Source organism: Natator depressus, chromosome 21, assembly GCF_965152275.1.
Source record: "Natator depressus isolate rNatDep1 chromosome 21, rNatDep2.hap1, whole genome shotgun sequence".
Taxonomy (NCBI): domain Eukaryota; kingdom Metazoa; phylum Chordata; order Testudines; family Cheloniidae; genus Natator; species Natator depressus.
This window is the reverse complement of record NC_134254.1, coordinates 5,118,979-5,142,990: the sequence shown is the minus strand read 5'-3', so window position 1 is coordinate 5,142,990 and position 24,012 is coordinate 5,118,979. Positions and strand designations below refer to the sequence as shown.

At 43.1% G+C, this 24,012-nt stretch overlaps 1 protein-coding gene and 1 long non-coding RNA gene across 2 annotated transcripts in view; both read left to right on the top strand.

The window, feature by feature from the left end:
- CR2 (complement C3d receptor 2) overlaps window positions 1-24,012 on the top strand; it is a 74,838-nt gene that overhangs the window by 10,593 nt on the left and 40,233 nt on the right. The window contains exons 5-11 of the mRNA XM_074936186.1: window positions 655-849; window positions 1,540-1,719; window positions 3,244-3,429; window positions 6,774-6,867; window positions 10,033-10,118; window positions 10,972-11,166; window positions 11,857-12,036. Coding sequence (XP_074792287.1) covers window positions 655-849; window positions 1,540-1,719; window positions 3,244-3,429; window positions 6,774-6,867; window positions 10,033-10,118; window positions 10,972-11,166; window positions 11,857-12,036 — 1,116 coding nt within the window. The remainder of the gene's footprint in view (window positions 1-654; window positions 850-1,539; window positions 1,720-3,243; window positions 3,430-6,773; window positions 6,868-10,032; window positions 10,119-10,971; window positions 11,167-11,856; window positions 12,037-24,012) is intronic.
- Window positions 17,111-23,881, top strand: LOC141975652 (uncharacterized). The gene is made up of 4 exons (XR_012635973.1): window positions 17,111-17,441; window positions 18,018-18,062; window positions 19,382-19,411; window positions 23,820-23,881. It is a non-coding gene; the product is annotated as an uncharacterized LOC141975652 (long non-coding RNA).

The window sequence follows — 24,012 nt, the reverse complement described above, 5'->3', positions numbered from 1 at the left end:
TTATTTACCTGGCACTGTTTAATATGCACAATCCAACAGGCCTCATGGCTCCTCTTCACTATTGTATCTGTGTAATCCTCCTGTTCACTATGTAAAAGGCATGATAATGACTTGAAGAAGTTTTGAGGCTTCCCAAATGTGACTATCCACTTAAAATCTGAGGCTCTTTTGGAGTGAATCACAATTAATTTGCCTCTACCTTCATTTGATCTCTTGAATGCTTTCAGGGCTTGGTCTATCCATCATGCTGCTGATGTCCGGTCTAGAATCAGCTGCTGCTACAAGAATTGTTCTAGCTTAGTTTTCTGCTGGTGGAACAGTACTGTTTCGAGAGATGCCGGGCAAGAGGTTCTGGCTTCTTGAGGCTAATGTTGGGAAGGGACTCGCTCTGTTAAGGTCATCTTCCAGATCTGGTGTTTTATGGAGCATCCTCCTTGAGCAATGCATGTACTGGGTTGGGTCGAGCCTAAAAGCAGAAAAACCTTCAGAATCTGAAAGGGGTATTGCTTCAAATGTTAAAATGGAATGTTAAGAACGCTTCCAAATGGCTAAATAGCTTTTTGGGGGGATCTGAGACAACTTTCTTAGAGAAAACTCTCTTCGGTTCACCTTCAGGGGAAACTTTAATTTTCATGTTGACATTCTTTGCTTCAGCAATACCTTGTCTTCCACCTCCTGATATCACCCATGGATCCCATAATGGTCAGAGTGGAGAAGAGTTTTCCTTTGGCTCAGCAGTAACTTACAAATGTGACCCGGGCTTCTCTCTTCTTGGAGAGGCGTCCATTCATTGTACAACGAAAGATCAAGTCAATGGAGAGTGGAGTGGGCCTGCCCCTGAATGCAAAGGTTAGTAGCATCTGTTTTTTATCCCCTTCTTATTGTGCGATCACCTTCCAAGAAAAACTCTCTTTTGATTGCTAAGTAAACCCATAAACCTGAGGAAATTCAGTTAGTGCTTTGTCCCCCTAAATACGTATCGTGAAAACTAGTTACTGTTGGAACTAGCTCCTGTACTCTATTGCATTTAGCTAACAATGCATTTATGTACTTGGTGTTCAAGCAACTGCAACAACTTGGTTTTATTCTTTTTGAGTTACCCAGCCTAACAGCTGGGATTGAGGCTTTTTCAGAGGCATTAGGGCAGGTTGGTCATCTTGCTACTTAATATTAACTCCCCCGAAAGCAGGGAAGTTCAGTTCCAGAATGTCATTGTATGTACATCTTTTCTAGCTTGACCCAAATTCCTGATGACGTCACACAATGATGATGATCAACTCATGCAGTTTAGTGGAGGGTGGAGGAAGGGGCCGGAGAGCCATACAGTTGGGTGCTGTGGTGTATGTAGACTAACATCTTTTTAAAGGAAAATATGCAGAGTTGTATAACTTTATTTTGAAATACATTTTGGTACCTGCTGTAGTCAAGTATCAGGGCGTTTTCGTCTTTCCTCTAATTCTCCCCCACGCCCCCATATCCCCACACACACTGCATGCTTCCTCTGCCAAACATTCTTATGCTGGTACTTTTAATTTTCAGTGGTCAAGTGTCCTGAGCCAGAAGTTAAAAATGGAAAAAAGCAATCTGGGTTTGGACCTGACTATTCATATGGAAACACCGTAATATTTGCATGTGATTCTGGCTACACTCTGCATGGTAGCAGTTCAGTTAGATGTGAAGCTAACAATTCATGGGTTCCATCTTTGCCAAGTTGTCTAGGTAAGTATAAGCAGTTGTGTTGAACCTTTTATATGCTAATGTTTAGCAATGTTAGAATGATGAGAAGTTTGAGTGTCTGTGTCCCCTTTTTGTCATCGGCATAACACGTACTACACCTACAACTTCCCCTCCAGGAGGAACAAAAGATGCTTCTGGTGAGTTGGAAGAACTTTTGGCTATTTAAAGCTTCCAGTTTTTTAGCATGTAGTTTCTACAAGTCTGAAAATGGCAGTGTGAAATTCACGAAGTACATTTCATCTCGAAGTTCTGGAGCAGCCTGCGTGTTGGCATGTGGCTGGGTGGCTGATGTGGAACCACACTTCTGCTAGCCTTCAGCCCCTGGGAGCGCTTTTGCCCGGGAGAAGGCTCGTTGGAATGGCTTCTGCCTTGGAGGCTAAACTCTGTCCCGTATCGTGAGATAGCGTTAATACCCAGTGCCCGCTGCTGTAGGATGAGGAATGTCTCCTGTCGTAGTTGGAGGTAGGCTAGGGAAAAGAAAAAGCCGCTTTGAACAGGAGATAAAGGTGCAGCCGCTTTGCTGTACCAGTTTCAGTAAAACGAAGTTTGGGTATAAGACTCCTAAAGATTATAAAATGAGCCAGATCCCCTGTTACAGCCTTAGGTTTGTGACTGTACAGAAGTAGATTAAATTTTTTTTATTAAAGCTAACGTTGCAAAGATCTAATGCACAGGTTAAGAAGAGTGTCTGTACATCTGGGTATAATGCTTAAATTATCCAAAAGTACAAAATTTGTACCTTATGACTTTAAACCATATAGTACCTAATCGACAGTATCCCAAATGACGGTTGTTAAATTCAGTGATACGGTTAAGGTATTAGCATCCAATTATTCAGGTACATAACTCATAAAAGGTTATACTAAGAGAATCTTATGGAAAGCGAATAGAGCAACGAGTTAATATTGTCCCTCGGTAGTTGAGAATTTAGGATCGGTTGGCTGTTAGAAAATACAATACAGTACATCGGGAAGTATTTCAGTTACTTTCCCCACTTTGCTTCTCATTAGCACTTGTCCTCATGCCTGTCATGCAGTTTCCATGCATCACATGAGAAATATGAAAGTTACCTGTCTGAGAGATAATGCCAGACATGTTTCGTGGACTCGTCTGTAGATTGCTCCCTTGGTCTTCTTTGCCCTGTACGTCGCCACCTTTCATGTCAGTCTGTGTGGTAGCAACCCTCTCTCTGAGCCTGTGCTGCGTTAGATCATAACCTGTGAGGTGGAGCAATGTCTTGTTTTGCACAATGTACTTACCCTACGTTACCATACACGCTCAGGGTGATGTATACATGGTAAATAATTGTAAAATTGTAATGTACTGTAGTTTTGTATCAAGCCCATTCAGTAAACTAGCTTCAAGGCTCTAATGAAAACAAGTACATCCAAATTGTCCCCAATAAAATCATTTGTGGCTTCTCAAAAACTAGTATTCTGTTACAAGAGACTACTGAATATCTTTCGTAGTTAACTTTTTCCCTTCCTTGTCTGTCTCTCTTGCTAGGCACTTGTGATTCTCCTCCAAGGTTGCCTTTTGCTGAGCTGTCTGGGGTCATGAACAGCTCCTATCCTGTTGGGACCAGACTGAAATACTCCTGTCGCCCAGGATACATTTTGAGCTCTGGAAAGTCTCCTTTTGTTACATGTCTTGAAAATTCAAAATGGTCACTAGACCCTGACTTTTGTGAAGGTGAGTATCTTTGTTGCTTTTCCATTTCAATTGATGTGCAAGCCATCTTGACACAGTTAGGAATCTCTCTTCTGTTGGGTATCTCTCATCTCGTCCAACCCCCTGCTCAAAGCGGGACCAATCCCCAACTAAATCATCCCAGCCACAGCTTTGTCAAGCCTGACCTTAAAAACGTCAAAGGAAGGAAATTCCACCACCTCCCTAGGTAACCCATTCCAGTGTTTCACCACCCTCCTAGTGAAAAAGCTTTTCCTAATATCCAACCTCAACCTCCCCCACTGCAACTTGAGACCATTACTCCTCGTTCTGTCATCTGCTACCACTGAGAACAGTCTAGATCCATCCTCTTTGGAACCCCCTTTCAGGTAGTTGAAAGCAGCTATCAAATCCCCCCTCATTCTTCTCTTCCGCAGACTAAACAATCCCAGTTCCCCCAGCCTCTCCTCCTAAGTCATGCGTTCCAGTCCCCTAATCATTTTTGTTGCCCTCCGCTGGACGTTTTCCAATTTCTCCACATCCTTCTTGTAGTGTGGGGCCCAAAACTGGACACAGTACTCCAGGTGAGGCCTCACCAATGTCGAATAGAGGGGAACGATCACGTCCCTCGATCTGCTGGCAATGCCCCGACACATACATCCCAAAATGCCATTGGCCTTCTTGGCAACAAGGGCACACAGTTGACTCATATCCAGCTTCTCGTCTACTGTAACCCCTAGGTCCTTTTCTGCAGAACTGCTGCTGAGCCATTCGGTCCCTAGTCTGTAGCGGTGCGAGGGATTCTTCCGTCCTAAGTGCAGGAGTCTGCACTTGTCCTTGTTGAACCTCAGCGGATTTCTTTTGGCCCAGTCCTCTAATTTGTCTAGGTCCCTCTGTATCCTATCCCTACCCTCCAGCGTATCTACCTCTCCTCCCGGTTTAGTGTCATCTGCAAACTTGCTGAGGGTGCAAGACACACCATCCTCCAGATCATTTATGAAGATATTGAACAAACCCGGCCCAAGGACCGACCCTTGGGGTACTCCACTTGATACCAGCTGCCAACTAGACACGGAGCCATTGATCACTACCTGTTGAGCCCGACAATCTAGCCAGCTTTCTGTCTACCTTACAGTCCATTCATCCAGCCCATACATCTTTAACTTCCTGGCAAGAATGCTGTGGGAGACCGTGTCAAAAGCTTTGCCAAAGTCCAGGAACAACACGTCCACTGCTTTCCCCTCATCCACAGAGCCAGTTATCTCATCATAGAAGGCAGTTAGATTATTCAGGCATGACTTGCCCTTGCTGAATCCATGCTGACGGTTCCTGATCGCTTTCCTCTCCACTAAGTGCTTCAGAATTGATTCCTTCAGGACCTGCTCCATGATTTTTCCAGGGACTGAGGTGAGGCTGACTGGCCTGTAGTTCCCAGGATCATCCTCCTTCCCATTTTTAAAGATGGCCACTACATTAGCCTTTTTCCAGTCGTCCGGGACCTCCCCCGATTGCCATCAGTTTTCAAAGAAAATGGCCAGTGGCTTTGCAATCACATCTGTTAATACATCAAGGATCGTATTAGCCCTTTTTTCCATAGGATTGCAGTGGGAGCTTACGTTCAGTTGATTGTCTGCTGTGACCTCAATCCTTTTCAGACTTGCTCCTTCCCAGAATGTAGTTTCCCCGTTCTCTAGGAACAGCCTGCATTTCTTGTGCCTGGATGTATAATTTTGCGTTATACGGTACTAGAATGAATTTTGTTTGAACGGACATAGGGAGTCCAGATTGCTTTGTAGGACCCCCCCAGTCTGTGTCATCTGCAGATTGTATCAAGAGTGATTTTTGTTTACTTCCAGACAAATGATTTAAAATGTTGAATAGCAGCAGGTCTAGGACCGATCCCTGCAGAATCCTACTGGAAACAGGTTTGTTTGATAATGATTCCCACTGATGACTGTTCCTGGAGATGTCAGTTAGCCAGTTCTTGTCTGCAGTGGTGTTGCAGCCGTGTCAATCCCAAGATATTAGAGAGACAAAGCGGGTAGATAATATCATTTATTGGACCAGCTTCTGTTGGTGAGAGAGACGAGCTTTCGAGCTTACACACCACTCTTCTTCGTCTCGGAAATGTATTCCAAACCTGAAGACTAGCTCTGTGTAGGGTCGAAAGTTTCTCACCCATAGAAGCTGGTTCAATAAAAGATATTGCCTCACCTTCTTAGCCAATTCTTAGTCCATTTAAGTTGTGCTCTATTGATACTGAAGTGTTTATTTTTTATTTAGAATGTTGTGTGGTACTAAGTCAAACAGCTTACAAAAGTCTAGGCATATTACATCAGTTACGTTTATGAAACATCTTTGTAACTTCAAAGAACGACAGAGGTTTATCAGAGAAACCTGATTTTCCATAAAACCATATTGGTTGGTCTTAATTATATTCCTGTTCGTAATTCCTTATGAATTGGGAAAATTTCCCTACACTGCACAAGTGGTCAGAACAGATTTGCCCTTGGAATTGATGAATCCCACAATACCTTTAAATTATCATGCCTGTGAGTGAGATCGTGTTAACTAGTCTATAGTTACCGAGGTCATTCTGGTTGCCCTTTTTGAATACTGGCACAAGATCAGCGCTCTTCCATTCTTCTTGAATTTCCAGTTACTCCAACTTCTTATAAATCTTAATCAGTGGGTTAGAGATCTCCTTGGCCAACTTTTCAGGACACTTGGGTACAAGTTATCCCAAGATTTTGATTTAACAATGTTTATCCCTAGCAGATGTAGTTTAACTTCCTCCTTAATTACTAATAGACATGGAAGTACTTCATGAGACTCTTGTGATGAGACTAGGTTGTCGTGCTTCTTTCCAAATACAAAAGGGAAATATTTCCTGAACACTCCTGCCTTTCGTGTATCATAATTGTTTTACCCATCTCCATTTAGTAACAGGTTTGTACCTTTCCTACACGTGGTATACTCAATGTATCATCCAGACTAATGAGAATCTGTCACCCCTGCCCTCTAACCTGAATGTTTGCACTTACACTAAATGTGCAAGGGGATCTTAATTCTCTTGTTTCAGGATATAGGGTAACCACTGTCTGTGTGGGATTAGGAACCATCATCCCGCTTCCACTTCTCCTCACTTCCCATGGGCATGTTACAAAATTATCCACAAGGTGGGTTGTAAGCTTTCCTCTGTAGCCTTCGGTGCTGACCGCTGTCATACAGAACAGGTACTGGACGTCAAGACCATTGGCTTTGATCTCCCATGGTATTTGCTATGTTAGGGGTTGCAAGTTAGCATATCCCCTTTTCCCGTTAAGGTCAAAAGAAGTCATACTAATGTTCGTCTCGTTCTCTTCTAGGAAGACCATGTAAACCACTAGAACTCGAAAATGGCAGGGTTGATTTAACGGATCTCCGGTTTGGTGCGACAGCGAACTTCTCCTGTAATGAAGGGTGAGTGGCAAATTGCTTCTTTGGACAAATTAACAGAACCTAGCCTAGTGTAAAACTGCTGGTGAAGTCTGGCAAAATGAGACAAGAAAGCCTGCTTAACTTGAAGAACAAAAGTGAGTGGTGTGCTATAAATCTGTAGCCATGGGCTGGGGCCCTTGTTAAGAATTACACCTGCGATTTTCAAAGGAGTTGAAGGAAGATAGCCACCCAGCTATGGTTGTCATTCAGTGGGAGATGGGCATCTAACTCGCTCAGGTGCTTTTGAAGATCCCAGCGTAGAGCCCTTAGGAGATCATCCGGTTGGGTTATGAGCTTGAGTGTCCCACCTCAGGCACTTACTGACGCGTGCCATCTCTCCCTTGTTACAGGGGTTTCTCTTTGGGTGCTGGGAGCTAGCGGCAGAATATTGCCCATAAAATGCCACATCCGGTAGAAGCAGACCTGTTCCTGCTCTACAATAGCGAATATTTGTCTGTCCCTCCCTTATAGATGTCGCTATTCCCCAGGATAGCATCACGTGCAGTTGTGGCTTTTGTCCATGTGGGTTATGTTGCCAGGCCTTGGGGAATCAAAAATAGCTTGTGACTTCCTTGCACTGCGCAGGTGTGTTTTGGATTTTTGAGGTCTCAGAGTTTAAGGCCAGAAGGGACCACCAGATCCTCCAGTCTGACCTCCTGTATATCACAGGCCACTAACACTTCCCAGAGACGCACATACTAAACTTAAACCAAAATGTAGTCTAAAATACTACAGCCCACAGGAGCTTAGACCATTATGTGCCATGGTCAGCTAACAGGAGGGCCTGAGGTGCACAAATTCCTCGGGTCCCTGTCATGGCAGGGATATGTTGAAGTGAGATATATATTGAGATAATGCTGGCAAGTGACTTGCACTCACATAGTATAGGAAGGCAAGAAAACCTTCAATGTCACTGCCAATCTGACCCGGGGGCGGGGGGGCGGGGGAATTTCTTAACAACCTCACATACTAGAGCCTGAGCATGTAAGCAAGAACCAGCAAGTCAAGCACTGAGGTGAGAGTGGTTGATGCCACCTCAGAGTCCTGGCCTTCCCCATCCAGTGTCCCATTTTCAGCCATGGCTATCCCTGATGGTTCAAAGGAAGAAGATAAAAGAAACCAACTCGGAATACGTTTGGTGTGGAATCCCTTCCTGACTGCTTCAGGTGCCTGGCTGAAATCCTGACGCGTGAGCCTTAGGAATGTAACACACACACTGGAAACAAACCCCGGTGTTGCTGAGCCCCACCATCGCAAGCAACCCCATCATATAATTGCACGCATAAACTTGTCCGACTCTCTCTCAGACTAAGTTAGTTGCCCCCACAACTACTATTGGGTGACTCTTCCTGAGCCTCACCTTGCTGATGGTTAGAAACCCTTTAATTTCCAGCTTGAAGTTGTTCATGGCCAGTTTTTACGTTTTAGTTCTTGTGGCAGAATTGTGCTTAGTTTAAATAGCTCTTTACCCTCCGTGCTAATTGAATGGATTGTATTGCTTGGGCACACAAACGAGAGGATGCAGGTGTTGTGTAGAGTTTTATTTTTCTGTATCAGAACTTTCGGTGGCTTGTCCAAGCAGCAGAGATTGGACTCCCAAGGGATGTTTGGGGTGGTGGGAGATGTCCAGGCCCAGTCTCAATTAGATGTATCTGGGCGTGGGGAGGTAACTCCCTGGGGCAAGGCAGGCTCTCTAGCTGCACAGAAGTGGGAGTTAAATCCCTTGGTTTATCCTGTAGATTGGTCAATATCCTGCCTTCTGGATGAAGTAGGTTTGATCCACAGAAATGTCTGAGGTCTTGTTGAAGGACTTGATGACTTTCTGTGCAGTAGCCTATAGGGCCCTCAGGCTTTGGAATTGTGCAGTCCTATGAGGTCTGTGGCTTTAAAGACCACTGGTTAGATCTTGGACAGTTAAGAAGCTTGAATTTTGAATATGGAACAGGGAGATGGCAAATGGGTGACCGCTCAGGGCACCTGTCTTGTCTCCCATTACTGCTGTCGGCAGGTTCTTTGGGTGTAATTCTGTTTTACAAACTAGCAGCTGCTTGGGCCCATCTGCGCGCGTGCGCGCTCTCTCTCTCTCACTGTTCCCTGCCTTCACAGGAGATTGATTTCTTCAAGTTCTTTCACTTCAATTTAATCGAATGCTTAGTGTGTTCTGTAGTGAAGACCAAGTGTAAGCTTTGTCAGTATGTTGCAACTTTGTGTGCTGGGTTTAGCTGGACCTTCAGCTCAATGGACTTGGAAATGCAGTGCTTTTGGCTAAGCCCTCAAGGGTTAACACATTGTTGTTAATGTAGCCTCACACTCTACCAGGCAGCACAAATGGAGGGAGGAGAGACAGCATGGCCGAGAGAGACAGTGTGTCTCTCTCACACACACACACACACGCGTGAGAGAGAGACACATTTGCGCATTGCCCCTTTAAGTACACTGACCCCAGTTTAAGTACATTGCCTTTTTAAGTAGATCAGCAAGTTGACAGCAGTTGCTGGCAGCAAGCTCCCTCTGTCCTGAGCCCTGTCGTGTTCTCCCCCACCTCTCCTGAGGAGAAGGGGTACAGCGGGAGGGGGACACCCTGACATTACCACCCTTCTTCCCCCACAGAGCAAGCAGGAGGCTCCCGGGAGCAACTCCAAGGCAGAGGAGAGGAGCAGCACAGGGCAGTGGGGGGAGGGACAGCTGAACTGCCCGACAATTGATATAGCCTGCTGGGTGGCTGCCACACAGGGAACTTAGGGGAGATAATGGGGCGGGGGGGGCTGCTGGTCCACCCTGGTTCGAAGCCCCCACCAGCTAGCTCCAACGGGCTGCTCTTTCTGCAAGCAGTGGACAAAGCAGGTGGCTGCCAAACAACTTTCTAAGGGAGCATTGCGCAACTTTAAACAAGCATGTTCCCTAATTGAACAGCAACGAAACAATGTTAACTGGGACGATGTTAAGTGAGGAGTTACTGTAGCTGTACCGATGTAGATGTGTACTGTAGACCTGGCCTTCGTGTTCCTTGGTCCTCTGGTGTTAGATGTATCCCTTTTTCAATGGTTTGTCTCCACCTACTGGCAGAAAGAAACCATGTTCCATCTTTCTGGACGGGGAACTAGTTCTTTGCTTCATGAGTAACAAACTTCAACCTTTTTTCTTTAGGTACAGATTAATTGGAGCGACTTCTGCCCAGTGTGTGCTTGTGGGAAATGGAGTTGATTGGGATACGGAGGTTCCACTTTGCCAAGGTAAAGCAATTTAATGGTTTTAAGAACAGTTCACATCTGGAGATGATGCAGCATAGCTGCTGCTTCAGAGGAGTCTCTGTTCTTCCTTTGGTATTTAATCCAAATGACAGTGGGGAGGAATGAAATCATACTGTGATTCACCATGGTGTTTGGATGACTCCTTCAGAATCTTTTTTTTTTTTTTTTGTTACCTTTTAGATTATTTACCTGGCACTGTTTAATATGCACAATCCAACAGGCCTCATGGCTCCTCTTCACTATTGTATCTGTGTAATCCTCCTGTTCACTATGTAAAAGGCATGATAATGACTTGAAGAAGTTTTGAGGCTTCCCAAATGTGACTATCCACTTAAAATCTGAGGCTCTTTTGGAGTGAATCACAATTAATTTGCCTCTACCTTCATTTGATCTCTTGAATGCTTTCAGGGCTTGGTCTATCCATCATGCTGCTGATGTCCGGTCTAGAATCAGCTGCTGCTACAAGAATTGTTCTAGCTTAGTTTTCTGCTGGTGGAACAGTACTGTTTCGAGAGATGCCGGGCAAGAGGTTCTGGCTTCTTGAGGCTAATGTTGGGAAGGGACTCGCTCTGTTAAGGTCATCTTCCAGATCTGGTGTTTTATGGAGCATCCTCCTTGAGCAATGCATGTACTGGGTTGGGTCGAGCCTAAAAGCAGAAAAACCTTCAGAATCTGAAAGGGGTATTGCTTCAAATGTTAAAATGGAATGTTAAGAACGCTTCCAAATGGCTAAATAGCTTTTTGGGGGGATCTGAGACAACTTTCTTAGAGAAAACTCTCTTCGGTTCACCTTCAGGGGAAACTTTAATTTTCATGTTGACATTCTTTGCTTCAGCAATACCTTGTCTTCCACCTCCTGATATCACCCATGGATCCCATAATGGTCAGAGTGGAGAAGAGTTTTCCTTTGGCTCAGCAGTAACTTACAAATGTGACCCGGGCTTCTCTCTTCTTGGAGAGGCGTCCATTCATTGTACAACGAAAGATCAAGTCAATGGAGAGTGGAGTGGGCCTGCCCCTGAATGCAAAGGTTAGTAGCATCTGTTTTTTATCCCCTTCTTATTGTGCGATCACCTTCCAAGAAAAACTCTCTTTTGATTGCTAAGTAAACCCATAAACCTGAGGAAATTCAGTTAGTGCTTTGTCCCCCTAAATACGTATCGTGAAAACTAGTTACTGTTGGAACTAGCTCCTGCACTCTATTGCATTTAGCTAATAATGCATTTATGTACTTGGTGTTCAAGCAACTGCAACAACTTGGTTTTATTCTTTTTGAGTTATCCAGCCTAACAGCTGGGATTGAGGCTTTTTCAGAGGCATTAGGGCAGGTTGGTCATCTTGCTACTTAATATTAACTCCCCCGAAAGCAGGGAAGTTCAGTTCCAGAATGTCATTGTATGTACATCTTTTCTAGCTTGACCCAAATTCCTGATGACGTCACACAATGATGATGATCAACTCATGCAGTTTAGTGGAGGGTGGAGGAAGGGGCCGGAGAGCCATACAGTTGGGTGCTGTGGTGTATGTAGACTAACATCTTTTTAAAGGAAAATATGCAGAGTTGTATAACTTTATTTTGAAATACATTTTGGTACCTGCTGTAGTCAAGTATCAGGGCGTTTTCGTCTTTCCTCTAATTCTCCCCCACGCCCCCATATCCCCACACACACTGCATGCTTCCTCTGCCAAACATTCTTATGCTGGTACTTTTAATTTTCAGTGGTCAAGTGTCCTGAGCCAGAAGTTAAAAATGGAAAAAAGCAATCTGGGTTTGGACCTGACTATTCATATGGAAACACCGTAATATTTGCATGTGATTCTGGCTACACTCTGCATGGTAGCAGTTCAGTTAGATGTGAAGCTAACAATTCATGGGTTCCATCTTTGCCAAGTTGTCTAGGTAAGTATAAGCAGTTGTGTTGAACCTTTTATATGCTAATGTTTAGCAATGTTAGAATGATGAGAAGTTTGAGTGTCTGTGTCCCCTTTTTGTCATCGGCATAACACGTACTACACCTACAACTTCCCCTCCAGGAGGAACAAAAGATGCTTCTGGTGAGTTGGAAGAACTTTTGGCTATTTAAAGCTTCCAGTTTTTTAGCATGTAGTTTCTACAAGTCTGAAAATGGCAGTGTGAAATTCACGAAGTACATTTCATCTCGAAGTTCTGGAGCAGCCTGCGTGTTGGCATGTGGCTGGGTGGCTGATGTGGAACCACACTTCTGCTAGCCTTCAGCCCCTGGGAGCGCTTTTGCCCGGGAGAAGGCTCGTTGGAATGGCTTCTGCCTTGGAGGCTAAACTCTGTCCCGTATCGTGAGATAGCGTTAATACCCAGTGCCCGCTGCTGTAGGATGAGGAATGTCTCCTGTCGTAGTTGGAGGTAGGCTAGGGAAAAGAAAAAGCCGCTTTGAACAGGAGATAAAGGTGCAGCCGCTTTGCTGTACCAGTTTCAGTAAAACGAAGTTTGGGTATAAGACTCCTAAAGATTATAAAATGAGCCAGATCCCCTGTTACAGCCTTAGGTTTGTGACTGTACAGAAGTAGATTAAATTTTTTTTATTAAAGCTAACGTTGCAAAGATCTAATGCACAGGTTAAGAAGAGTGTCTGTACATCTGGGTATAATGCTTAAATTATCCAAAAGTACAAAATTTGTACCTTATGACTTTAAACCATATAGTACCTAATCGACAGTATCCCAAATGACGGTTGTTAAATTCAGTGATACGGTTAAGGTATTAGCATCCAATTATTCAGGTACATAACTCATAAAAGGTTATACTAAGAGAATCTTATGGAAAGCGAATAGAGCAACGAGTTAATATTGTCCCTCGGTAGTTGAGAATTTAGGATCGGTTGGCTGTTAGAAAATACAATACAGTACATCGGGAAGTATTTCAGTTACTTTCCCCACTTTGCTTCTCATTAGCACTTGTCCTCATGCCTGTCATGCAGTTTCCATGCATCACATGAGAAATATGAAAGTTACCTGTCTGAGAGATAATGCCAGACATGTTTCGTGGACTCGTCTGTAGATTGCTCCCTTGGTCTTCTTTGCCCTGTACGTCGCCACCTTTCATGTCAGTCTGTGTGGTAGCAACCCTCTCTCTGAGCCTGTGCTGCGTTAGATCATAACCTGTGAGGTGGAGCAATGTCTTGTTTTGCACAATGTACTTACCCTACGTTACCATACACGCTCAGGGTGATGTATACATGGTAAATAATTGTAAAATTGTAATGTACTGTAGTTTTGTATCAAGCCCATTCAGTAAACTAGCTTCAAGGCTCTAATGAAAACAAGTACATCCAAATTGTCCCCAATAAAATCATTTGTGGCTTCTCAAAAACTAGTATTCTGTTACAAGAGACTACTGAATATCTTTCGTAGTTAACTTTTTCCCTTCCCCCTAAATACATATCATGAAAACTAGTTACTGTTGGAAAACTAAAGAATGACTGACACTTCATAAATCATTCCTGGAAATAATTTTTGCCTCTAATACGTCCTGTATTTTTTCGTCTCTCCTCAGTGTTCCAGGACTTCAGTTAATTCTCAGGTCACGAACAGTTGATTTTTTTAGGTGGAGATAAAAGCAAAACCTTAGTTTAAGAGTTTATGCGAGTACCCTACCACTCAAGTGCTAAAGGAGACTGGGGGGAGAGAGAGAGGGGCTTACAAGCAGGATGGTTTGGCAACCCTCTTTTTCAGAACTCTCTGGCAGGGCTCCTTGGCAGTGGAAGGCTCATGCTTCTGTGAGTTCATATCACAGCCATAAAGTTCTTCGGAGGGGGAAATAAAGGTCATTGTACAATCCTCATTTTGGTGACGGCAGTGTTGACGCACGCTATTGCATTTAGCTAATAATGCATTTATGTACTTGGTATTCAAGCAGGTGCAACAACTTTGTTTTATTCTTGCTGAGTTTCCCAGCCTCACAGTTGGGATTGAGGCTTTTTTGAAGGCATTAGGCAGGTTGGTCACCTCGCTACTTAATAATAACTCCCCGAAAAGCGGGGAAGTTCAGTTCCAGAATGTCACTGTATGTACATCTCTTCTAGCTTGACCCAAATTCCTGATGTCTTCGTAAAATGATGATTAACTTGTGCAGTTTACTGTGGGGGGAGGGCCCTGATAGCCATACTGTTGGGTGCTGTGCTTTATGTAGACTAACATCTTTTTAAAGGGAAAGATCTAAAGTTGTATAACTTTATTTTAAAATAGATTTTGATACCTGCTGGAGTCAAGTATTGGGGCTTTTTCTTCTCCCCCCCCCCCCCCCCCCCGCACACACTAAATGCTTCCTGGGTCAAACGTTCTTACGCTGGTACTTTTAATTTTCAGTGGTCAAGTGTCCAGAGCCAGAAGTCAAAAATGGAAAAAAGCAATCTGGGTTTGGACCTGACTATTCATATGGAAATACTGTAATATTTGAATGTGATTCTGGCTACACTCTGCATGGTAGCAGTTCAGTTAGATGTGAAGCTAACAATTCATGGGTTCCATCTTTGCCCACCTGTCTAGGTAAGTATAGCCAGTTGCGTTGAACCTTTTATATGCTAATGTTTAGGGAGCTTATTGCTTTTGAGTAGCCATGTTGGAATGATGTAAAGTTTGAGTATCTGTGTCCCATTTTTGTCATAGGCATAACACACACACAAATTTTATCCAAGCTAATGTTAAAATAAAATAAAATATATATATATATATATATATATATATATACATACATACATATAGGTTGGTAAAAGAGTGTCTGTACATAGAATCATGGAACTGGAAGGGACTTCGAGAGGTCATCTAGTCCAGTCACGTGCAGTTCAGGCAAGACTAAGTTTTATCTAGACCGTCCCAGACAGACATTTGTCCAACCTGCTCTTAAAAATCCCCAATGAAGGAGATTTCACAACCTCCTAGGCAATGTATTCCAGTGCTTAATCACCGTGACAGGAAGTTTTTCCTAATATCCAACCTAAACCACCTTTGCTGCAATTTAGGCCCGTTGCTTCCTGTCCTATCATCAGAGGTGAAGAAGAAGAAGAAGATTTCTCCCTCCACCTTGTAACAACCTTTTATGAGCTTGAAAACTGTTCTGTCTCTTGTCAGTCTTCTCTTCTCCAGACTAAACAAACCTCATTTTTTCAATCTTCCCTCTTAGGTCATGTTTTCTAGACCTTTAATAATTTTGTTTGCTCTTCTCTGGACTCTCTCCAATTTGTGCACGTCTTTCGTGAAATGTGGCGCCCAGAACTGGACACACTATTCCAGTTGAGGCCTAATCAGGGCGGAGTAGAGCGGAAGAATTACTTCCTGTGTCTTGCTTACAACACTCCTGCTAATACATCCAAGAATGATGTTTGCTTTTTTTGCAACAGTGTTACACTGTTGACTCATATTTAGCTTGTGATCATCTGGGTATAGTGCTTAGCTTGTCTACAAATATAAAGTTAGTTTTTAAAAGTCATATGATACATAGAGCACATAATCAGCAATAACCCCAGTTTAGGTGAATCAGTTTAACAATACAGGTTAGATATTAGAATCCGAATACTCAGGTACATCACTCTTGAAAAGTTGTGCAGAGATTTGGTCGTGGAAAGCAAAATCTATCAATGAGTGTGGAGATTGTCCCTCAGTAATTGAGAATTAAGTCAGTTGTCCATTTAGAAAATACGATCCATGAGGAAAGTATTGGTTACTTTCCTGACTGCGCTTCTCGTCGGCACTCCAGCTCATCTTTCCTGGTATTGCCGATGTCCACCTGATGGCGTCCGACACCATGAGTTGCCACATCAGCCAAGTGTAGCGTTGACCGAATCCACATGATCTCAGCACTCGCTCTTTACTGGGGTCCCATGCGCCAAGGACTCTGACAATCAGTGCGTTTGCCTGGACCTGGTAACCCTTAGCTCTCAAGGTTTCGGCCAGACGGACGTATTTCTCTACCTTTCAAGCTCGGGCATTGTAGAAGGCCGGGATCCTGTTCTTGAAAGCCATTGTGATGTCCACCATGATCATCTTCTTCCGGTCCTTGTTGGTGGTGATCATGTCTGGTTGCAGTTGGCTGTTGGTTCCGGGGATGGCGGAGTTTACGGCAACCTTCCCCACTGGTGGCGGGATGGCTCTGTCCAGGCGACCTTGGATGGCATTGTGTTGCAGCTGCCAAGCTCTCGAATGGGGCTTGCAGCTACACAGGACGTGGGGTAGCGTCTCGTTGGCGTAGCCGCACTTCCCGCATCGCTTGTCCCTAATCCCATGGTGTGGACGGCTCCGTTCAGCGGGACGCAGTTGAGCTGGGCCCTGTGGCTGCACTTCCAGTTGGCAAATCGGGTGAAGCTGCTCCCAGGGAGGAAGTGGTTGCTGGGTCCCACTTGCACGTCACCTCGAATGCCTTGCCCTGGTCCGGCTTCCGTTTCAGGTTTTCCACGTATTGGCAGCAGATGACATCCTTCAGGGTCCTCTCCGGCATGGTTCTAGCTCTCGGAGTGATGATAGTGTGATCTGTATTCTTCAGCTGTGGCACCAGGACTCCCGGCTCCTGGCTTTCCTCGCATCACATCCGGTGGCAGCCGATACGTTTCTCCAGTCATCGTGTCGCGTTGCGGGCATGAGTCCAGAGTGAAGCCAAAGTCAAGAGGAAGACTCATAGACTTTAAGGTCAGAAGGGACCATTATGATCGTCTAGTCTGACCTCCTGCACAAAGCAGGCCACAGAATCTTATCCACCCATTGCTGTAAGAAACCCCTAACCTATGTCTGAGCTATTGAAGTCCTCAACTCATGGTTTAAAGACTTCAAGGTGCAGAGAATCCTCCAGCAAGTGACCCATGCCCCACACGGCAGGGGAAGGCGAAAAACCCCCAGAGCCTCTGCCAATCTGCCCTGGAGGAAAATTCCTTCCTGACCCCAAATATGGTGATCAGCTAAACCCTGAGCATGTGGGCAAGACTCACCAGCCAGACACCCAGGAAGGACTTCTCTGTAGTAACTCAGATCCCACCCTATCCTAGAGGAGGAACCTGCAAGAGACTCTGCCGAGGAGCCAGAGGGGGAAAATAACCTGGGCATCTACAAGACTCTCATCCCTGGCTCAACAGTCTTGAGAGGATCAACTGGGTCCAACAGGAAGAGGGGGATCGAGCGGACTACAGGCCTGAGACTGGTCTGGGAAGGAGCAGTTAAAAAGCTTGGTTAGAGAAGTTAGGGTGGAATGAAGAGGACAAACCAGGCTGGAGGGGCTGAAGGATGGTGTTGGAGTGAAGAAACATGAGGCAAGGGTGTGTTGGGAGAACTTACAAACGAAGGGAGGTAAGGGAACAGTTTGGAGGCATAGGTGGGATGAGACGATAGCTTTTGAGAATTGGGGAGACCATGTACCAAGCGAGGGAATAGACGCTTACAAGCTCGTAGGGGGTGTGGCACTCCAGGCATGTTGACTTGGCCAAAGATGGATCATCTTGAAAACTGTACTATAATACTAATTATTTTGTGTAGGAGTAGATGGCTTCTGGTTCAAAGCATTAGTTGTTGGCATGGCTGTACGAGTAATGTACCTAATGCATGTGGACACTTGTCACTGTGCAAACTCAACAGAAATCCTAAGGAAAATGAAATGGGTAAAATAGCTTGTCTGTGTTTCCTAGTTGAATAGTGTGCCAGCAGGTAGTGCTTGATCCTTCGATTGGGGGAGAAAGAAAAGGAGCAGTCTTCGGACTGGGTCTTTTTAGCATGTTTTGTTGGAAACTAACTTTGTAAAATCTCAAAGGTGACAAGACAACTAGAGAGCGGTCTTTCCGTGCATGGCGTGGCTTTGTTCAGCATATTCAGATAAGTGGGTTGCTCCTGTATCCTCTTGTAAATCTTTTTTTGTTTGTTTGTTTGCAGAACGTACTCTGAACACAACCCCAAATGGCCCTAAAGAAAGCCCAGGTAAACCTGATGACGATAAAGGGAGCGAAAAAACCAGTGTGCTCAGATACCTAGAATCCTCAGGGTGGATGGTGGAGGCGTTGGTTTACACATTGAACTGGAGCGTTCTGCACACTTAGTTCAATTTGCGCTTCATAATATATAACAAAGTACAGTTGTGCTCACCTGAAAGCCCCTTATGCCCAGGTGTGAATTACAAGACTGAGGCTGGAATTAAATTTCTATACCTAGGTAGTAGTCTTGTCTCCCACCCAGAACTACCTCTTCCTTAATTCCTTTTTCCCCCACTCGTCTGTGTGATGATATCCACCTGCTGATGGCCACTCTCTCAATATATCGCTATAAAATGCCAGCTGTATGAAACTGTCAATCTGAATTCTGCACAATAATGGCACAGGCAACTACAGGCTTAACTGGTAGTCAAGTGTCAATGATGAGAATTCAGAAATTCTCAATGATGAATACAGATCCGATGAGATGTCTACTCAGTTCACTTTTTGTTGTGTAAGTAACGGTTAGGCTTGAGTTGACTGATCCTCTGGTAATGACAGCAGGAGTATCAAAATAAAAATACCACTCTTCTCCTGTTTCTGCTCTGCTCCCAAATAAGTACAGGTTGGCAGAGAACCTGATGTCACTAATCCTGTGGTTAGGTGTAGAGGCCTGTTTTTTGGTAGCTGATCCAAACACCGCACCTCTAGTGACTTTTGCTATAGGTAAAAATTTGGCTGACCAGTGCAGAATTTGTGTGCAGTGTTTTGTTGTAGCCATGTCGGTGCCAGGATATTAGAGAGACAAGGTGGGTGAGGTAATACCTTTCATTGGACCAACTTCTGTTGGTGAGGAGAGACAAGCTTTCAAGCTTCCCAAGAGCTGTTCTTCAGGCCAGTGCAGAATTTGGCAGCTGAGATCCTGAAAGTGTCTGGAGGGGAGGGCCCTCTGGTCTCAGAAGGATGCATAAGAATTCTGCAAATGAGAGCATTCATTTCATAATAGAGGAAATCTTTATAGAGGTTTTGCCCAGTCAATTCTCAGGTCTGTCATCATGTCTCTATTACAATGTACAAGTAATAGGCAGCTTTTCCAGGTATCCTTTCTTCTTTGAATATTGGATTATCTGGGGGTCAGATCCTGGTTTCCAATATGCCTTACAAATTCTGTAATTTGCATGATGGTATTAATTTGAGTCTATTTGTTTAATTTAGTGCGTGGTTTAAGGTGCTAAATGTTGCACCAATATGAATCAATGGATTCCTATAGTTATCTGGCATGCATGTAACGTGTCACTTCAGCTCACCTTGCATTTTTTTTCTTTCTAGGGCCGAACACTGGTACCATGATTGCTAGTGGTAAGTAATTTAAAATTTAAAAAATAATTCAGTGCATAGACTTAACATGGTAAGATACGGTAATAGCATAAAGTATTTACGTTCCCCTTCATTTCAAACCATTTTTTCCCCGCTGCTTCACTAGGTGAGGCATCTACTCCGGGTGAGAGAGTTTTTCTGTTACTGTATTATGTTCTGTCGAGTGGGGCCATGTAAAAGCTCATGAGGCAGATGCTTGACTTATTAATGTTCTTTTAACGTAGGATGTTTAATGTAGGACTTTTGTGTGTAATACTAGGAAGAGTTGCCCTTAAATATCCATCTTACCCTCAGCCCATCTCCTCGGCAGCCTGAGGGTGTGGGGGGAACACGGCAGAGGCTCACTGCGTACAGTCACTTTTACACAACTTAGTAAGTTCAGCAGTTAGATTAAATTTTCAGTATATTACTTTAAAATAGGTTTCTCAGCTTCTACAAATCACTCCCTTTACACAACCAAGGACAATGAAAGCTCCATTTTTAAACTGTAGATCCATGTAAAAAGGAAAAATCGGGGCACATTCAGCTTGGCCAGTGGGAGGGAAGGGGGTGTGGATGAATGGTGGTTTGAAACTTAGGGTATGTCTACGCTGGAGCTGTAACTTTAAGCTCAGGTGTAGACATATCTGCATTAGCTCTGATTGAGCTGGAATGCTAAAAACACAAGCGTAGCTGCAGTGGCACTGTCCTTGGATGGCTGTCTTGCCACTCGTGCCGCCACAGCTGCGCTTCTGTTTTCAGCATGCTAGCACTGAGCTGTGTCTGCCCGAGTTGGAGACTACAGCTCCAGCTCCAGTATGGACACAGCCTTAGTGTGTCTGTCCCAATCCCCCAACCCAAAGTGTCTTCTCTATTTTGATTTTCTTCTCCCATTAACAAAATAGGAATACTTGAGTTACCCTCAAACTAGGTGTGCGACCCAGAGCTTTTTCCCATGGACCCCAAGAGATTCAAGCCCAGAATGTCTTCCGAAATGTCTGCAACACTTTCAGGCTTGTAAAATGTGAATATGGCAAACTAAAAACATAATCCTATTGATCTGCTGTTCAAGTTCTGCTCGCTACAGCGTTCACAGTGAAGATTTTGTCTTGCTGCTAATCAATACTGTGTAAAAGCTTTTAAAAATGGCTTTAAAATGGAAAAACTACCATTTAAAATCAAGTTCTCTTGGGCGCCATTGTTTCTGAAGTGCCTTTGATTTGCACCAAGATCTAGTTTCAATCTAAATTTCTTTGTGTTTAGCCCTGACTTTGCAAGAGACATCTGAGATGCTGTGAAGCCTGCTTTTTACTGTTTACAATTTTTAGAAATGGAAGTATTGCTTGTTACCTGTGTAGGCAGAGACTCAAATATTCCCATCCACATCATACACATTCTTAGCTTACAGGATATTTCAACAAAGCACCTGCCCAATATCTTTTGTAGGGTAAATGAGAATTCTGATGCTGAGGCTTATTTTGTCCTTCATCTGTAAGCAAAGGCCAATGATCATAAGCCTTTAACAACACATGGTGTCCCATGTCGTGTCTAAGCTAATGAGATGTGCAGCATCCTACAACTGTTAACTTAGAACTGTCTCCAGCTACACAGGTAACTGACTTGAGAGATCCTTTCTGCTTGCTATCACTTTTAGCTTTCCTTTTATTTTTGATATCCTTTAATGTTTTTTGAGAGAAGGTTTGTTTACCAGTTGTGCTCATGCGCAATATAATTGAAGTCGTGAGCTATTAGACATTATCCCTCTGAAGCAACGCTACGCTTGTTGTGACGTGTTGCATTTTTGTCATGATAGTCAAGCCTGATGCTTGTTGAAAGTAATATTGTGTTAAGAAGCCCAATTAGTAAAATCTTTTGAATAATATTTAGTGTTGGAGGAAAAGATACTCGCATTTAAAATGGGCTATTACTGCCAGAGGAAAAGAAATCCAATATCAAGAAGACTTGCAAGTAACATGTTGCTGTGTAGTCTCTCTGACTCTGAAAAATAAGGACTTGCTAGGATTTAACTGGGAACAGTTTTGAAAGAGAACTATTCTAAATGAGGTAACTCCTTGTCCTATAAATTTTAACCAGAGTTGTCTATTAAATAGGAAAAGACACGCATATTAGAGAAGAAAATTGTCTGTTGTTTTTGTGTTAACTTAATCCCAGAGACCGTTCACTGTCTGAAAATGTGAAGCCATAGGTTTTTCCAATGATTTAACTTCAGTTTTTAGGAAACAATTTTAAAAGCTTTATACTTGTCTTTAATTCAATTGCATATTGACCAATCATTTGCCAAACTATTAATAACTCTTTTCAATGTTTTCTAGAAGAGCAATATGCTTAAATAAATCTGAGACTTCATTCAGTAAAGGGGTACTAGCACGTACACTAATCATAAATGAATCCTATATACCCAATCATGTGAACCTGAAGCTTGACGGACCTGTTTGCTGCAATCCCCTGGGGATGTTTGATTGGCAGAAATATGAATATTAATATTGATAAGAGGCATGAGTTAAAACTGTGCCTCCTTTCCAAGGGGCACAGCTGGGTATCTTGCATATAGGTTTTTACTTTGTGTGGGATTTCTTTCACAATTGAGTTTTAATAGAAAATTGTACATAAAATTTTAGAAAAGATTTTTGGATTTAAACATTCTCTTAGAGTTTGCAACACATTGCAATGCTTCATTGTGCTAGTGCTTAGAAAGTGTAAAAAAAAAATATATATATATATATATATATATATATATCCCTATGTGCATTGAAAGAAATGCAAAAGTAAATAGCATTAACTAGTTTTTTTTTTTAAAAATCTTTCTTTTTTTATTGATATGGAAATAACATGTAAGGATTTTTTAAACTGGTTAACCTCACGAATATAGAATTATAGAAGGGGGTGTGTGGCTGGGGGGAATCTGTCGAATCATCCTGTCCCTGCAAAGGCAGGATTGTTCTCTACAGTACTTTTCTCTACCATTTTAGTCCATGCTAGTTTTAAAAGTTCCCCCTGCCCCTCCCCCACCCCTCACCCTCCCAAAAAAATCCATTGCCGTCAAAAATTTTCCTAATATTCAGCATCGGTTTTCTTTGGAGTTCTAATGATACAAAAAGCCTCCTTTAAGGAAGCAAAAGCAACTTTGATTTTTACTCTTGAATTCTGGAGTCATATTTTATTGAATTAGTTTCTCTCCTTTCCTGCTGTTGAGCCCATATGATGCAAAACAGCGCTTCAGTGATCTACAGGAATGTGGAAAAAAACCTTGCTTGGGTCCTGAAAGGTGTTTTTATAGAAAATATTTACTTCAGTGTGAAAAGATGGTGTGGTTCTGATGAACCATTATCTGCAAGAACATAATACAACTATGCAACATATCAAATTGAGACTATAAATTACTTTCTTAGGTTACCTTTGTTCTGTGGCCTGAACAGATATGTTGAATGTGACACTTATGTGAATATCCGCTAAATTCTCCATTTCTATGGAACCATTTTGTCAACCACCACAGTTATGAATGCATTGTGTACCTTATGTCTTTGTGGTGTAACTTGTCATTAACAGCTCTGTCTTAACATATATAAACGTTACTTCAGCATGTTACCATTTTGATGATATAAGAACAAATATTTTCTCCAGAAGAATATTAATGCTACAAAGCCCATGTTGGACTTTCATTTCTGGTGTAAGGTTGCAATTCTATCCTTAAATCCGAGACTACATTCAGTAGAGGAGTAGCAGCATACAGACTTCACATTTCAACTTTTAGCTGATACAGTTTTGTATGCGGAGCTTTCTAGCGGGCAGGAGATGTTAAACAGATCTCTGCTGAAGAGCTCAGGTGGTGTGGGTGCGTTTCATAGTGGATTCACTGTGAAACCGTGGGCCCTGACAGTGTACAAAAGTACTGTTGACTCTTCATTAGTACTCTACGTGGTATTCTTGGGGTGTACAGTTGAATAAGATTCTTGTACAATGTGATTGGTCAGTGGAAGAAACGAATATGTCCTAAAACAGTGTTACGTTATAGATGACCCCCTCGCCTTTCCAGTGCTCTAAACAGTTGAGCGTTACGGGGAGGGAGCATAGATAGTCCAGTTCTCCTGTATTTAGGACATGTAATAACTAGCTTGTCACTATTTGCCAACTTTGATTACAGATTAATCCTCCTCATGAATTTTTTTCTGCCTCTTTTTTCTGTTTTGGACATGGCCTCTGAGAAGAAACAGCATGAACTGTGCTTTAATTGGAAATGAATTTATAATTGTGTTCATGTAACTCTAAAATTAACTAAACAAATCTTTCAGACAGAATATAAAATGAACTCTCATTATCCTAAACATCGGGAGTGAAGTCAAGATATTATGCATTTTTACTTTGGTTACGACTTTTTCTTTTGGTTTTTCAGGAAAGATGCCTATCATTCTTGCCGTGCTGATTACTAACTTGTTCCTCAGACAGTGAATGTGATATTGGAAGAAAATGGAAAAATTGAAGCAATCGTCATATGATTGTACTAAACTTTTTTCTCGTGATCCCAGATTCCTCTCACGACAGTTGTATTCAGGGTTGTGGATTTTGGTGTTGCGAGCGAGAGCCTG